This window comes from Drosophila biarmipes, chromosome 2R (genome assembly GCF_025231255.1).
Source record: "Drosophila biarmipes strain raj3 chromosome 2R, RU_DBia_V1.1, whole genome shotgun sequence".
Classification (NCBI taxonomy): Eukaryota; Metazoa; Arthropoda; class Insecta; order Diptera; family Drosophilidae; genus Drosophila; species Drosophila biarmipes.
Window position 1 is genome coordinate 13,273,901 of NC_066615.1, and position 14,010 is coordinate 13,287,910.

Sequence of the window (14,010 nt, forward strand, 5' to 3'; positions counted from 1 at the left end):
TATCTTTCAATCATAGGAACTACGGCTCCTGAATGCAGCTCCTCCTAAGATAGATTCCCTTTTCAGCACCTAATTTATCAGATTAATAGAACTTCATTTGAGAGCCAGACCTGTTCAGTAAGCTAAAATATTAGGAAACGCCTAGGGTACTACCTCTGACTCAATTAAAAATTGATGTGCGTGCTTTTCACATTTTCCACATCAAACCAAAAAGAGGGATTACTTTTGCCAAAGTTGCTCATCCTTGAAAGTGAAAACTGCCCGCAAAGTAGTTTTATTGACCACAATAAATCCAGAAAAGCAGCCCAGCTCAGCAGATAATAACGAGTTTTATTGTTTCGATAAAAAGTAATTTTCACAAATTTATCCATTTATTTATTTGCTTTTTTGTTTCGTTTTTTTTTTTTTGTAAGTTACATTACAATTTCCAGTTGATTCCTGTGGACACAACGTAAGTTTAAATTGAATTAAATTCAGGCTCCTATAACCCTTTGAATAGTGCAGCAAATTGTGCTTGTTCATGGATGCAGCGTAAATACAAAAAAAGGTAAAAGCCCTTTTTGGTGTGCCTAGGGTGAACATTTATTCAATTGCTAATTGATTTAATTGAGATTCAATTACGTTACTTTTGGTTGATCCCTAATAACCCAATCGCTGGTTTTCGTGTGACATTCACAAGGATACTGCTATGGAAAATATATTATTTCTATTTGCCTAATTCAGATCTATTCCGCAATTCCTTGATCGTCCGCTGAGTGAGGTGAGGATAAGGTTATCTAAGACTGAGCCTTTGAGGCTCTCGCCAGGACTTGGCTCATACTATTGGTCTAGGAACAACTAGCGGCTGCTAATAGACATTCAGGGTGAGTGGGCTCGAAAAATAGACAACTCTCAGATCTACGGTTATAGAGATAAAACCCCACGGTACAACCATCATCCAAATCGGTCGCTTCAAGTGCCGTCATCGTCAAAACGTTTTCCAAAAATACTCCGGCTAGCCATATAAACTCGTACAAATTCCCTATATACATCTCAATTCACACAGTTCTTTCATCGAGTGGGGAGTGACTCCCTTTAGCAAGACAACTCCGTGGACAGCCTGGCGGCATCGCTCCTCGCCGAGTATTCGTTGTCCTTGGGCTCCCGTCCCGTGATGTCCACCAACGAGTTGGGATCCATGTTCGACAGCTTGTCCAAATCATCGTCGTTCATATAGTTCGGCTGCAGTTTGCTCACCAACTTCCGCAACCGCTGAGCATCCAGCGATGTGCGACGCAGATTGGCATTATAGTCGCTGGGCTGTGGGGAATATGGAAATGGAAACGGAAAGTGCCAAGTTCAAAACAGAAAATCGAAAGGGATATGGGCTTGGATAAGCTAAGTCCGGGATAAAGGGCAAAGCAACTCACGTCGCGCCACTGCTCGCCGGGAAAGACGGCAATCAATTCGGCATTCGGCTCCAGAGTGCTGAAGTACTCCTCATCATCGACCTCGGTGCCATCGCAATCCAGGTGAATCGCCGGCTGCGCTCTCTCAAATTTCACCGACACCTTTACCCGCAACTCCGACAGCGTGGTGGCCACAACAGCCTTGCGGATGTTCCTTGTGATGTCCTTGATCTGGAATGGAGGCGACGGATTACTAGGAATTTTACGCCGAATTCACGCTCTGTATTGAGATGCCGGAAATTGCATAGCTGTGATAGCGAAGGCTTAACTAGTGCACAGGAGAAAAGAATTGATATAGCTTCACAATTCGATGTTCCATTTTTTAATCACTCCTCTTTTGTTGAATTGACATAATGGAGTTATTTCAATAACAAGTTTCATGTTTGAGGGGAACGGGCTCTTGGTTTGTTAATATGTCAAAACATTTTAAAAGTGTCACTTTTAAACTTTTATACTTTTTTTAAGGGAGATATACAAGAAAGATAATTATAGTAGCGTTTACCTTGCACAATTCGTTCTTGTAACATATCTTTGCCTAATTTAACTTTATTGATTTTAATCTAAGTAATTTAAAATTCAAGATATAAATCACTTAGATAACTTTGGGCATTCTTTCAAGTATTTAAATAATTTCAGTGTAAGAATAGATTAACCATTTTTGAAAAAGGAATTTGCTAAGCATTTTTATTAAATTTCGAGACAATGTGGAGGTGTTTTCAAATAAAAATGTATTCAATAGTACATTATGAATAAATGCCATAGTTCCCTAAAAAGGTAAGCTCGAAAGCAAACAGGCTTACCTTGAATAGCATTTTAAAGCCAAACCTAATTCCTGTTCAATCGTCGATGTAAAATCTAAAGCCCTCAGCCAAATGTTTACTTAGCTCTCTCCAAAAATGTTTGTCATAGTCAATTGTTAGGCCCTCGCACATTTTGTCCATTAAGCTATGGCAACACAAGGAAACACAAAAGCCCCAAACATTTGTTTGCTTTAATTTGCCAGAGGAGCCCCAAGGCAGACAATCATTCCCCGCAGCTGTCAATAAAAACAATATGAAGTTAACGAAGCGCGGCGACAAAGATAGGAGCACTACGCACTCCCCACAAGGATGCGAGAAGACGCAGGTTAATTGTGCTGGTGATGTGGTCTTGGGGGCAGGTAGGCAGGTAGATGGAGGTGGGGCAGGGCCAGCAGCAGCAACTAATCAATTTATCATTTGCCATAACAATAAAGCCAGCAAACAATGGAAGGGTCAAGGTGGAAGTCGGCCCCGGCAACCGATTATATTTTTCTACCTTTACTCTGTTATTTTTTGTTTGTCGGCCCAAGCCGAAGCCGAGCCTCCTGTCGGGCCTAAAAGATTGCTACTGAAATATTTAAAGCATAATGCTGTCGATTCCAAACAGGCTGCCAAGGCCAAGTTTGGCCATGGATGGACATGGGTCAAGCGAAAGGTAAAAGAAAGCAGGGAGAAAATAAGGCTATCGAAGGGCAGGGCTCTGTCGAAAAGTTGCCAACGCCTCCATTGTGCTTCCTTTTGGCCTTAAAGTACGTATACGCCCCGAGTGGCAGTGGGAATATCCTGATAAATGGCCAAAGGGGTGGAGCGCGACTTGTTTTGACAGATCTGCAGGTGTCTCCGGCTGACAGCCGACTGTCAAGCGGTCTGTGGTCATTTAATCGCCGCATTCGCTGCTTATGGCCCATCAATCAATCCCCCGGACCAGCGGAGTGCCAAACCAATTATTCGATGCTTAGGGAATCCATCAAATGGGCAATGCCTCTGCGTCTGGCAGGAGTCTGGAGTCATGGCAATGAAAATTTATCGTGCATTTAATGCGAATTTCAATGGGCCGTTAAGCCAGTGGATATTTTTCTATTTCTCCTGTTCTCCTAAACAGTTGAGTTTTTGTGCCCTTTGTGGGATTCTGGGGCCACGCACCAACTATTCAATCAGCACCCCTGCCACGAAGTCTGGGCCAAATGCCAATGGCCTGCGGCTTTGTTTGCTTTATGCCACTTTTTCGCCCTTGCTGGCCCAGCCAGAAAGTCATTATAACTTGGCTTTCTTAACTGCCTGCCACCGAACAATGTGTATTCCCGCCCTTCGAGTGCCCCAGTTGAACTTTGACTTTTGGTCAATCCCTTCAATTGGCTGCCAGGGCAATTTTAAGTGGTATGATCTGGATGCACTTAGTCTCTCTGACTGATTTGCGGTTCCATTTCGGCCTGTTCCGTGAGGTTCAGGTAAATATTTATACCCGGAACTTGCCCTCGCACTTTTGTTTGCCCGCGTCCAGCGTCAATATTGCCCCTGTAAATTCCCCGTTTGCATAGCATCATTAGAAGCGGCGGCAAACAAGCCGGGAGCGTGACAAGGACAATGCGCAGGACTCGCAGCTTGCAGTCATGAATTCGCCATGAGACATCCGAGATGTGTGTGGCCTGCTCTCGGTAGTCTGTTGTTCAAATAGCACTTAGGGCCGTCCAGGAAATGCAAATTACGCAGGATGCCAGCAATTATAGAGACCAAATCGGAGGCCCTCGGTGGCGGAAACCGATTTCGGGCTAGGTAATGGTAATGGAGGCCGCAGTAATTTGGAATGTCCCAAGGTCTGGGCCCCAAATTGCTTTGATCTGCCTGCGGTGTCTATTGTCCAGCTCGTGTTGCCTGGCTGCCTGTTCTCGCCTCACGGCATTTGTCGGAGACATTGGGTCACTAATTTCCACTGATTGTCATCTGAATGCCATGGCAACAGTTTATTATAGACACTGAGAAAAAATAAGTGTGTTTGAGGGAAGATAAAATTCAAACGCTTAAATCTGCCTTCCGCCCACATTATCATATACTGAAATAGCGGGCAGGTGGCGCTATACAACATCACAAAAATAACATATTAAATACGTAACATATACTACAAATATCCATGTAAATAATACATATAATAATACATTTTCATGTATTTAAGGGGAACCTTTTAGTTTTCGATAAATTATTGTAATCACACTTTAAAACCTGAAAACTCATTACTTATACAGTAACTTCCTCTACAAGAAATTAGAACAAAGTAAATAAATAAAATATTAATACAGTCAAAGTAAGAAATATTTTTTAAAACAATGGGCTACTTATATTCCTTAGTGTACTGTTTTGTTCTGCGGAAATCATCTTTCATTCGAACTCCGTGGGCCATGATGAGTTCTCGACTGCTTTCAAATCGTCGTCGCATTCCGCACTTACACGTACTTATTAGCTTACTCGTTACAGTGGACAGCGGGGCGTTGCTGAGCTGCACGCCTGCCTGGACATGAATAATGCTCGTTTATTTGGCTTAATGCGCAACGTGGCGTATACGCAATGTCTCAGTCTGAGTCTGGGCAAGGCGTGTTCTCCGAAATGTTTGCTTCTCGCTTTTGTTTGTCCTCTTGTTTGTTTGTTTGTTCTCGGATGCTGTTCCATGCGGCATGTCTGCTGCATGCGTTTGGGTGGCTCGGGCTTCACCTCAGGGGCATTTGCATTCCCATTCCCGAAAAATCCACAGGCAGGTGAAGACCCCGTAGGTGGACGCCGAAGGACTGTGACATGAAAAACGCATTTGCGCGTTAACCCAGCGGAGAAAAAAGGAAAGGGGATTTCCCTCATCCAATGAGATTTGTTTTACTGGAATTTAATTTCCTGCTGGGACCCGAGATGTGCTGGTCTACCACAGAGTTTCCTTGGGGCAAAAAAATCAAAAAAGGAATAAGACTGCAACCGCTGCAAAATAAACTAAACGCAATCAGGGAAGTAATGCAAATAGGTTGCATATGTTTCGGCATTTAGATTTTAAAGAGAACTTAAAACCAGAAGGCAATTAATGTAAGAAAACTAAAATCAAACCCTTAAGACCCTATGAAATACCTAAATCTAAATACCTAAATCTAATAATAAATAAATAAGCCACATTTACTATAAATCATACTCTAGAGACCTAGGAAATGCACAACATGGTGTGAAGGCAAAACTAACAACCAATCAATGAACTCCAAAGTAAATCAGTTCCACTTAGATGATTGAAGCTCCTCTGAGGACCACATAAATCCACTCCCTGTGTGGGCATATTAATAGCTGAAGGCTTATCACCCCTTGGCTTAATTCCCACTCGCTTTCAGTTTCTTGTGCAATTAGTCAAAGAGATTTAATCTCCAAAGCATTTCAGAGTTTTTAATGAGGGACTTAGCAAGCGGGACTAAAGCACTCGATGAGGACGAGAGCCTTGAGGAATGGCAGACAGGATGATTATTAATTAGCCGAGATGCGCATGAATAACTCATACGTCACGTGGCCCATCATCAAGGAAACGCCACTGACAAATGACATCGCGTTTCGACCACATCCAGCTGCCAATTAATTGCTCTCGCCTGGCAAATTTACAGCCACTTGATGGCCCGCCGAGTTTATCAGCCATCCCGACCACCAGATGCCGATCTCTCAGCCCGTTTGGATTGTTATGGCGGTGGCTTTAATGCCGTTAGCACACAATAAATCGATTAGGGTGTGCGGGTGGCGTGGCCAAGACGCCTCGTTATCGCTATCGCCGCCCACAGGCGCCTCGGCTTAGAAGTGAGCGAGGCACCGAAGGTGACTGGCGGCTGGGCGGGCTGATTGGCCAGTCGCCTGGCCACTGGAGCCACTGTGACGCCCGCATGCGGAAGCTGCTACTTTATCCGGCTGAACAGTTTGAACATTTTAATTAAATTTCAATTGTGGACCAGAGACACAGCAAAAATGCTGCTTTAGAAGGTTGTACGTGACTGGGGTTTGCAATATGGGTGATAAAGTGTCATAAAATTGGTCAATCTGGTTGCAAGCCAAGTGAACAATTCAATTAGATCATTGCATTTATCATATTGAATATTTGGTTAGGTTAGTCAATTTATATGCAAGCTTATTTATGAAAAAATGTTGTACTCCATAAATAACATATACAAGCAAACCATAGACAACTATTTTTCCAACCCACATCAATACCTGTATATTTTTAAAACTTCGAAGTTGTTGACCAATCAATCAGCCAATTAACAGGCCTTCAAATCGAAAACTTTTACGAATTAGGAAGGAAAAATTACAAGCAGGGAATTTCATAAACAAACTTGTTTATGGAGATTTTCATTTCGTAGGCTTTTTGATTGCTAAACACTGGGGAAACGTTTTCTAAGTTGATAGAAACGTCCTTTAAGAGTACAAGCTCAAACAAATGAATTTCGTTTTTTTGTAAAGAAGAAATCGTTCTTTATTTAAGAATATTTTTTGATTTAGGATTTTATAAATGAACAGAACAAATTTGACTAAGCTCTGAACTCCACTTCCCAAGAAGAAATATTAAATTCAAATACCTTAACCTGTGTGAACTTTTTTGTACAAAACAACATTAAAGAACAAAAAGTTCTTAAACCAAGAAGTTTGTCTCTTTAATTTAGACTTTCCTAAAAATTTTCGTAAATGGTTTAAGGAATATACTCGTATTAAAACTACTATTGTCTCACCTAAATCATTCATTCATCTACGCATTCCCCATAGTCAAATAGAGTTTGGCATGGTGAGGGTGGTACAGAACAGCTCTGTTTTCCCGGGATTTTCCCGCACCAGCTCGGCAGAGGATTGAAAAGTTGGGCGAATGCTTAAAGGGCGAATAAAGCACCGGCAGCAACACTTCAGCAGCAGTGCCGATGTCGATGATGCCACTCAACGCCGAAGGCTTTGAAGTGGCCGTTCCGTCAGGGAACCCTTCACTTTGTTCGCCCTGACGGTCAAACTTTTCCCTCAATTTTCTGCGTTTTTTCGCCCCTTCTTTTTTGTTGTATTACCAACGTAACAAGCGTAACAATGGCACGGCAGTAATCACTTAACGAAATGCCGGCCCAGTTAACAGTGGGCAGGTACGAGTGGGCAGCGTGGCTAATGCCACAAAGGATCTTGCGGATGCAAGTGGAATACCCACCTTGAAGGGCTTGCTGTTGTCCAGCTGGGCGAAGTCCTCGTCGGCGGTGGTGGGCGACGGCGTGGGTGTGGAGCTGCTGTGCGGCGACAGGGCCAACTCCAAGGTGATGCTATCCGCCGCATCGTCCACGTCGCCGTCCAGCTCGATGTCCTCGCCATCCGCCTCCATTTCAGCGGTGCGTGTGAGGGTTCGTTGTCGGGGCGGCGGAGGAGCCACTATCCTGGTGTCGGGATCGCCTGCTTCAGGACTCACCCCTGCCGAAGCCCCTGCCCCATCCTCCTCCTCCTTCTCCCCCTGTGGCATTCCATCCCGCTTTGTCTCATCCGCATTCATTGCTGCCATCTATTATGCTCGTCTCGAAAGTTTTGCACGTCTTGTCTGGACTCCCTGCTGCACTAGCTGAAAGCATGGTCGAGAGATTTACGACAAGCGAAACAAATTTAAACGATAATTGAAATATTCTGTATGGCATTCGGGCTTGCCTCAGAGCCGCCGAAGCAAGAATAATAAAACTGCCAGACTTTGCGTTATTGTTATTTCAGATATGTGTGTTGTTTGCATTGAACGGAACGTTTTATAACGAAATCCTTGTGTGGCATTCGCTTGGGCTTTGATTTAGAAAAGTTTTTCAATTGCCGAAATAGGAAATGGCCGTTGACCAAAATGGGCTACAAACTTTAGCTGGCTGAACAGTGATTTGTTAAATGGTTTAAGGGGAGTTTCTTGCAAAATAAATATTTTAAACAAGGTCAAAATACTTTGTTTTTGTTTTTATTAAATCAGTTACTATGTTGAAAGAAACGTCTGTTTTTTTTTTTTGTATTTCAGCACACATTTACTTTAAGTTTTTTTTTTAGCATACATTTATATATATTTTTCTTTAATCCTACCGTGCTCGTTTTGTTAGTTTAAGTGGTTTTCTAGTACCCTTTGAGGTTTAAGTTGTAAAAAAATGGTGTGTTAATTACCACTGAAAACCGTTTTTTATCTTATAGCTTGTAATTGTTTTGTTATTTTAACTTAGTTTTAAAAACAAAATATTTTTATCAATTTTAATAATGTCTATGTTGATATGGTGGTGTTTTTATTCTGGGATACCTACGTTTAGGGTTTAAATGTAATAAATTACATATAATTTTTTTATTTACTTATTGATTTTTTTAAAATTCTTTAAAGCATTTGCTACTTTTAAATAAACCTCCAATAACTAAACTTAATAAGATGCACAAGCCCCGTCCCTTTTGATTAAAACTTATTCTGCTTATGCACACTGAACTTTAAGATAACTATTTTATTTCCCACTACCTTTCACCTTAACTCTTGAAAACTGAATTCTTCACATTTTCCGGCGCGGCTGAACCATTATAGTACGCGACTGGGGTTCAGATCGCGGGCGGCCACTTCAGAGCGAGCAAGTGCAACAAAAGCCGGCCGAACTTGGAATAAATTGCCAGACGTCTGTGCGTGCTGTATTTAAACAGGACTCGTCGGCCAGCGCAAAGACACACAGAGCAAAGTCAGAAGGTCCTGCAAACACACACGGCAAAGGCTAGCCTTCGCCGAGCTTTGGCCGTGAGAGCAGGACCCGCCTAACAGGGGGAGAGCGGATTCTGTTAAGATGCTGTTAGTCGGTTATCCTGTCAGTCGGTTATCCCGCCAGCCAGTTATCCTGTTAGCCAACTAACCAGGATGGGCGTGCCGGCTCAAAAACTGGGGTCTATCAGGGGTAAAAAGAAAGAAATCAGGTCTGGTCTGGTCTGGGGACGCCACTCTATGACCTGTGAAGTGGGAAAAGTTTGCAGGAGCAGCTGCAAATAGTTCTGCTTAGGCGGGACCACAAAAAAGCCAGGACAAACTGCACAGTGGGTATGCAAAAAGCGGGCGTGCTGGCAAATATAAATATATTTCAGCCTGAACTTTCGGCGCGGAAGGGCAAAGTTTAAAAATGCAATAAAATAAAGTTCGCAATGGGGGCCCCAAGCCCAAACTCAGACGGGAAGCCGGAAAAATGTCACTTCGCCATAATGAGACTCTCCACTGGCTGCATAATTAAAGCGCCGAGTTTCGGGGGGCCAAAGTTTGGATAAAAGGTGCATTGCCTTTGAGGGCCAGACAAAGGCCGAGATTTATTGGCATTTGCATTTCGGCAATTGAATGTTTAAAATTCATGAAATTCCCTTGCTGCATGCTGATCGAATTTGTTCGGGGGGACAAACAAACCAAAAAGTTGGCTTTCGAACTGAGCTGTGTTTAAAATGCAGCCATATTGCGCATACGCCGTGTGAGCCAAGGTTAATTTGATTGATGCTGGCGGGAATCCGGCGCTCAACATCGATTGCCCATTGCAGTCACGTGACGGATAATATATATTTTTGCCAACTTATCTGCCTTACGCAGTTGAGCCCTGCATTTCAATTGTCACGCCAGGCAGGGTGTGAATATTTTCGAGCCAAGGCCTATGGGCTTTTGCATAGCTCATCTGTTTATTCGACCTGCTGGGCAATCATTTCCGCCCGCCATTTTCCATTTCCCGTTTTCCACTTGCCCCGCCGGCGAAGCGCCAAATAATTTATGGGCCACGGTCCGCTAATTGCGCATTGGAGCGCGGCGCGAACAACTTTTCGCATATGCAGCACTTGCAGCAGTTGCGGCAGCGAGCCCCCAGCATAGCCATCAATTTAAATGCATAGACGGAGTTGCAAATTGAAATTTATGCGTCTGGGCAGCAAGGTAAATTCCCTTCATCATCAGCTGCCAGGTTTAATTGCGACGCATGACCTCCGCAGTCTGGGCAGCTCGGTTAGATTAATTAACTCGCATGTCGTCGCAAAGGTCATCTGCTCGTCGCATGTGGCGATGATTAATGGCCCCGATCCTGGCCGGACCTTTGGTATTCCAAACTGGCCATGGCTACGGATATGGTGGCACTTGTTCGCCCCTAAAAAAAAACCGTCAAAACACACACACAAGCGGTGCGGGTAAATGCCAAATATTTGCGCCTGCTGTCAGCAGTCTAAATGAAATTAAATGGAAAAAATCGCATTTCGATGCGGGCAAAAAAAAAATGGGAATGGCAAACATTTTAATTAAATTAAAATAAATGCCAAATGGAAAATAATGAAGGAAAACAAGCACTGACGTTGGCCCGGCTGAAATGTGTGCAACGAGCAATTACATTCCCCCTTAATGGCATACTTAATTATTTTGTATGTCGAAGGGGTTTTGATGGCTACCCATGAAAGTACGTGCGGGGTGGCCATAATTGGTTTAATGGCTAGCAAACCTGTGCGTATTTGCACTCATACTTTATGGCTCAATAGCGCGACTCGGCGTCAAACAGGCAGTACAGTGCACAGTCGAATTGCTGCTCGACCTGCTGACATTCGCCGGGTCCATCTCCCTTCTCCGCCAGGCAATCGCGAATGCATGGGCTGCTCCAAGGATGCGCCACGTCCGCCTGCAGCTCCTGCAGACCAGCTGCAATATCCTGCTGCTCCGGCGGAAGGTCAGTCGCCCGAATGGCCAGCAGCACCAGCAACTGCATCACGATAAACAAAAAGGTTAATTTCATATTTGTGTTTGCCAAACTTACTTAAATTTTCATCACTGACAGCTGGCGCTCAGTAGGGGCGGCCTTACTGCACTCGGAAAAATATATAGTCACTGCTATGGTCAAAAACTAAGGTGAACTTATGACAAGGTTTTTTCCAGTCCACGAATAATGCCATATTTCTCCACAGCAGTATAATTTTAGAAATTATTAAATTTTAAATTAAATATACTAAATTTTACTCCTTAAATCGAACTTTAATAATAGCAGAACCTTATTAAAAATACTATCTTAGACAAATTACCCCTGTATACTACAAATTCTAACTTGCTCATATGCATATTTAATTGTGGAGTTAGCTTTAAATAAATACAAAATAAATTGTATATGAATTCCTAGTATATTCAAAGTTATTAGTTAGCAATCATATGTTACTTTCATTTGATAACCGATAATTGCTGCCCAACGATGTTCTTTTGGTGTAGCTGCGCGCACCCATATCCGCCGCCGTAATGACTTCCGGGTGGCGAAAGCAAACATCTAAATGAGGCAATCTAAGCACCAGTTTGCGGCTGCCAGCGGCCCTAACTGCACAATTATGGACCGCCCTCGCCGCCCACAGAGCCCGCCAATTTCCCCACCCTCGCACCCACGCACACACATGTGCATGGGTATGCGAAAAGTGCCACGGGGCGCATTAGTAATGCCCATTGCGGCGTCTGTTACACAGCGCCTTGTTTATGTGCAGCACACACACGCCTTCGAATAAAAATCAACAGCCTGCGGCAGCAGCAGCCCCTTCTCCTAAGGACATACTGGCCCCGCGCTACCCCATCCTTGACATTTATTTCGGGGAAAAAGTGGGTAAAATCTAAAAAAACGAAAAATGTTGAGAATTATGTCCTCGTTGGGGAGAAAAGCGACTCGTTAGCCGAGCCAAGCAGGACTTCTCTTCACTCGATATGTTGTTTACCCAGCCACGCCCCGCCCGCGCCGCCTTTTTGCTGTGAGACGTTTGACATTTGTGCTCGGAGGATAGCGTGGTGTTTGCTCGTGTGTGCATGCAACAAGCTTGGAATATCGGATTTGGGAATGCCGAGGATGAAGGAATGGTGCCAAAAAAGTGCTTAGATCTGATTTAATTTCCACGGAAATCCACTATTGAACGTTTGCCAAAGTTAGAAACAAGTTCTTGGAAAACTGCAAATAATTTACTTCTTGTCCCAATCAGAAACAACTAAAAATAAAATTAAGGCTAGAAACAAGTAATTGGATAACCTTTCCTAGAATAAAATCATTCGTAATTTAAATTGATATGCAAAAAAAAACAGTTCTTCCTTTAAAGTCTAGGATTTTTTGTTTTGAAAAAATACCATTCAAAACTTATATATTTTCTCCTGTTTTAAGCTCGTATATATGAGACTGTATTTGATTCAAATAATCCAAAACTATTGCGCTCTTCGTTTTCCTTGAGGGTAAACATATCCAAGATATTTTACAAAATATGTAAACTTAAAGGTAGCAACATCACAAAAAATATAAGTTTATTTAGTTTTTACTCACCTAGTAATTTTTTGTAAGCATGGGAGCCCCTGAAACTACTATCCTGACTCAAACCCAAAAAAATAACATTCACTAATATAATTTCAACGAGTAACATATATACATAAGTAACATACGCAGTAAATACGAGGACAAGTCATAAAACACAATGGACGACGAACTATATCCGGTATGTATAGATGGCATATACTTGTGCAGCGACTTTTAACGCTTCTGGATAGTTTTTCGAGATGGGGCCTCGGGTCCCCGAGCTGTACGATGAAAACTCTCACGATTCAACTGAAGATCTACCGATGACACCGCCACCGGAAGAGATTGTGGAGGTAATGCAAATTGTTCCGGACCCTCCTGGGCCTCGGGTCCCCGAGCTGTACGATGAAAACTCTCACGATTCAACTGAAGATCTACCGATGACACCGCCACCGGAAGAGATTGTGGAGGTAATGCAAATTGTTCCGGACCCTCCTGGGCCTCGGGTCCCCGAGCTGTACGATGAAAACTCTCACGATTCAACTGATGATCTACCGACGACACCACCACCGGAAGAAATTGCGGAGGAAATGCAAATGGTTCCGGACCCGCCCGCATTACCCGAACCTGAAGCCACGATTCCATTGCGTCGCAAGAGCGCCAGGATTGAAAATCGTGAAAAGGCTCTCAAGCAGCTGCAAGACATAGCAAGCGAAAGGAATGTAAATACGGAACAACCCAAAAGTCGAAGGGGTCGGAAACCGAAAAGGGCTCTATCCGGAAAACACATTATCACCTGTGACAGGTGCGGAAACTCTCTGATCTGCTTCCCGGTCCGCACTAAATACTTTACCTGTGCTGAGGTTGACGGTCAACTTATTAAGGTTAAGCAGATCTCCGCCAAAATGGCACTGAATTATGGCCGAAAAAAGAACCCGAAACGGGGTTCCCAGGAAAAGAACAGTTCCCGACGGGCTTAAGCAACATAATGATACTAGAAGAAAATTTGACTTAAATCGATCTGTGCTACAAAAAGTTGAGTGTTAAAAAAGTTTCGATTGGTTCACACACACAGTTGAAATGTTTCAAAAAATGCAGTCCAGGAAGTAATGAAAAAATTACGAAACAATAGATATCTCTGAGAAATTTTGTATTTCTTTTAAAGGAAGATGAAAAACCCAAAAAATAATTAAAAGCATAAGGTATTTTCGTTAGCGGAACTAAGAAAGCATTTTGTGTTTTACAGACTCCATTTTAAATATCGCGGCTCCATCTGTACTAACTTTTCATACCATTCTTGTCCGTCTCTTATAAGTTCATGCCTTACCAAATATGAAAATATATTGAACAAATTATAAATAGAACTGTGATTGGTTCTGATTAAGTTTAAATTTCCTTGCCCAGCACTCCCCTTAAACCAAAACCGCGGGAACTTCAAAGGAATGCGAATTCAAGTGCGGGCTACGATTTCTTGGACAAAACCCTCCACCGCAACTG

General features: G+C 43.1%; 3 protein-coding genes across 5 annotated transcripts; 1 reads left to right on the forward strand and 2 right to left on the reverse strand.

The window, feature by feature from the left end:
* Positions 1-362: 362 nt before the first annotated feature.
* Positions 363-7,772, reverse strand: LOC108030460 (uncharacterized). 2 transcript variants are annotated; one of them, XR_007764028.1, is made up of 4 exons: positions 7,431-7,772; positions 1,410-1,619; positions 627-1,299; positions 363-569 (listed from the first exon to the last, which is right to left on the reverse strand). XR_007764028.1 is itself a non-coding variant. In XM_044092323.2 (3 exons), exons 1-3 carry the CDS (start codon positions 7,770-7,772, stop codon positions 1,075-1,077), a joined length of 777 nt encoding a protein of 258 aa, XP_043948258.1. In that variant the 3' UTR covers positions 365-1,074. The 2 variants fall into 2 exon arrangements, 1 of the variants encoding a protein (XP_043948258.1); XM_044092323.2 differs by having other exon boundaries at positions 365-1,299.
* Positions 7,773-9,314: 1,542 nt separating this feature from the next.
* Positions 9,315-11,065, reverse strand: LOC108030461 (uncharacterized). Its single transcript, XM_017103356.3, has 2 exons — positions 10,736-11,065; positions 9,315-10,368 (listed from the first exon to the last, which is right to left on the reverse strand). The coding sequence occupies exon 1, from the start codon at positions 10,999-11,001 to the stop codon at positions 10,744-10,746; it is 258 nt and encodes an 85-aa protein (XP_016958845.1). The 5' UTR covers positions 11,002-11,065; the 3' UTR covers positions 9,315-10,368; positions 10,736-10,743.
* Positions 11,066-12,544: 1,479 nt separating this feature from the next.
* On the forward strand, positions 12,545-13,877 carry LOC108030365 (microtubule-actin cross-linking factor 1, isoforms 6/7). 2 transcript variants are annotated; one of them, XM_050887651.1, is made up of 3 exons: positions 12,545-12,712; positions 12,765-12,866; positions 12,984-13,877. In XM_050887651.1, the coding sequence occupies exons 1-3, from the start codon at positions 12,692-12,694 to the stop codon at positions 13,491-13,493; spliced, it is 633 nt and encodes a 210-aa protein (XP_050743608.1). In that variant the 5' UTR covers positions 12,545-12,691; the 3' UTR covers positions 13,494-13,877. The 2 variants fall into 2 exon arrangements, with proteins under 2 accessions (XP_050743608.1, XP_016958723.2); XM_017103234.3 differs by having other exon boundaries at positions 12,546-12,712; positions 12,765-13,877.
* The last annotated feature ends 133 nt before the right edge of the window (positions 13,878-14,010 follow it).

Bases quoted from the DNA above. Each gene is read 5' to 3' on its own strand.
- LOC108030460 (XM_044092323.2), bottom strand. From the start codon at position 7,772: ATGGCAGCAATGAATGCGGATGAGACAAAGCGGGATGGAATGCCACAG. The intron at 1,620-7,430 runs GTGGGTATTCCA...CCTCCATTCCAG, and splicing joins ACAACAGCAAGCCCTTCAAG to ATCAAGGACATCACAAGGAA. The intron at 1,300-1,409 runs GTGAGTTGCTTT...TATTCCCCACAG, and splicing joins CCGGCGAGCAGTGGCGCGAC to CCCAGCGACTATAATGCCAA.
- LOC108030461 (XM_017103356.3), bottom strand. From the start codon at position 11,001: ATGAAATTAACCTTTTTGTTTATCGTGATGCAGTTGCTGGTGCTGCTG.
- LOC108030365 (XM_017103234.3), top strand. From the start codon at position 12,692: ATGGACGACGAACTATATCCG. The intron at 12,713-12,764 runs GTATGTATAGAT...GCTTCTGGATAG, and splicing joins TGGACGACGAACTATATCCG to TTTTTCGAGATGGGGCCTCG.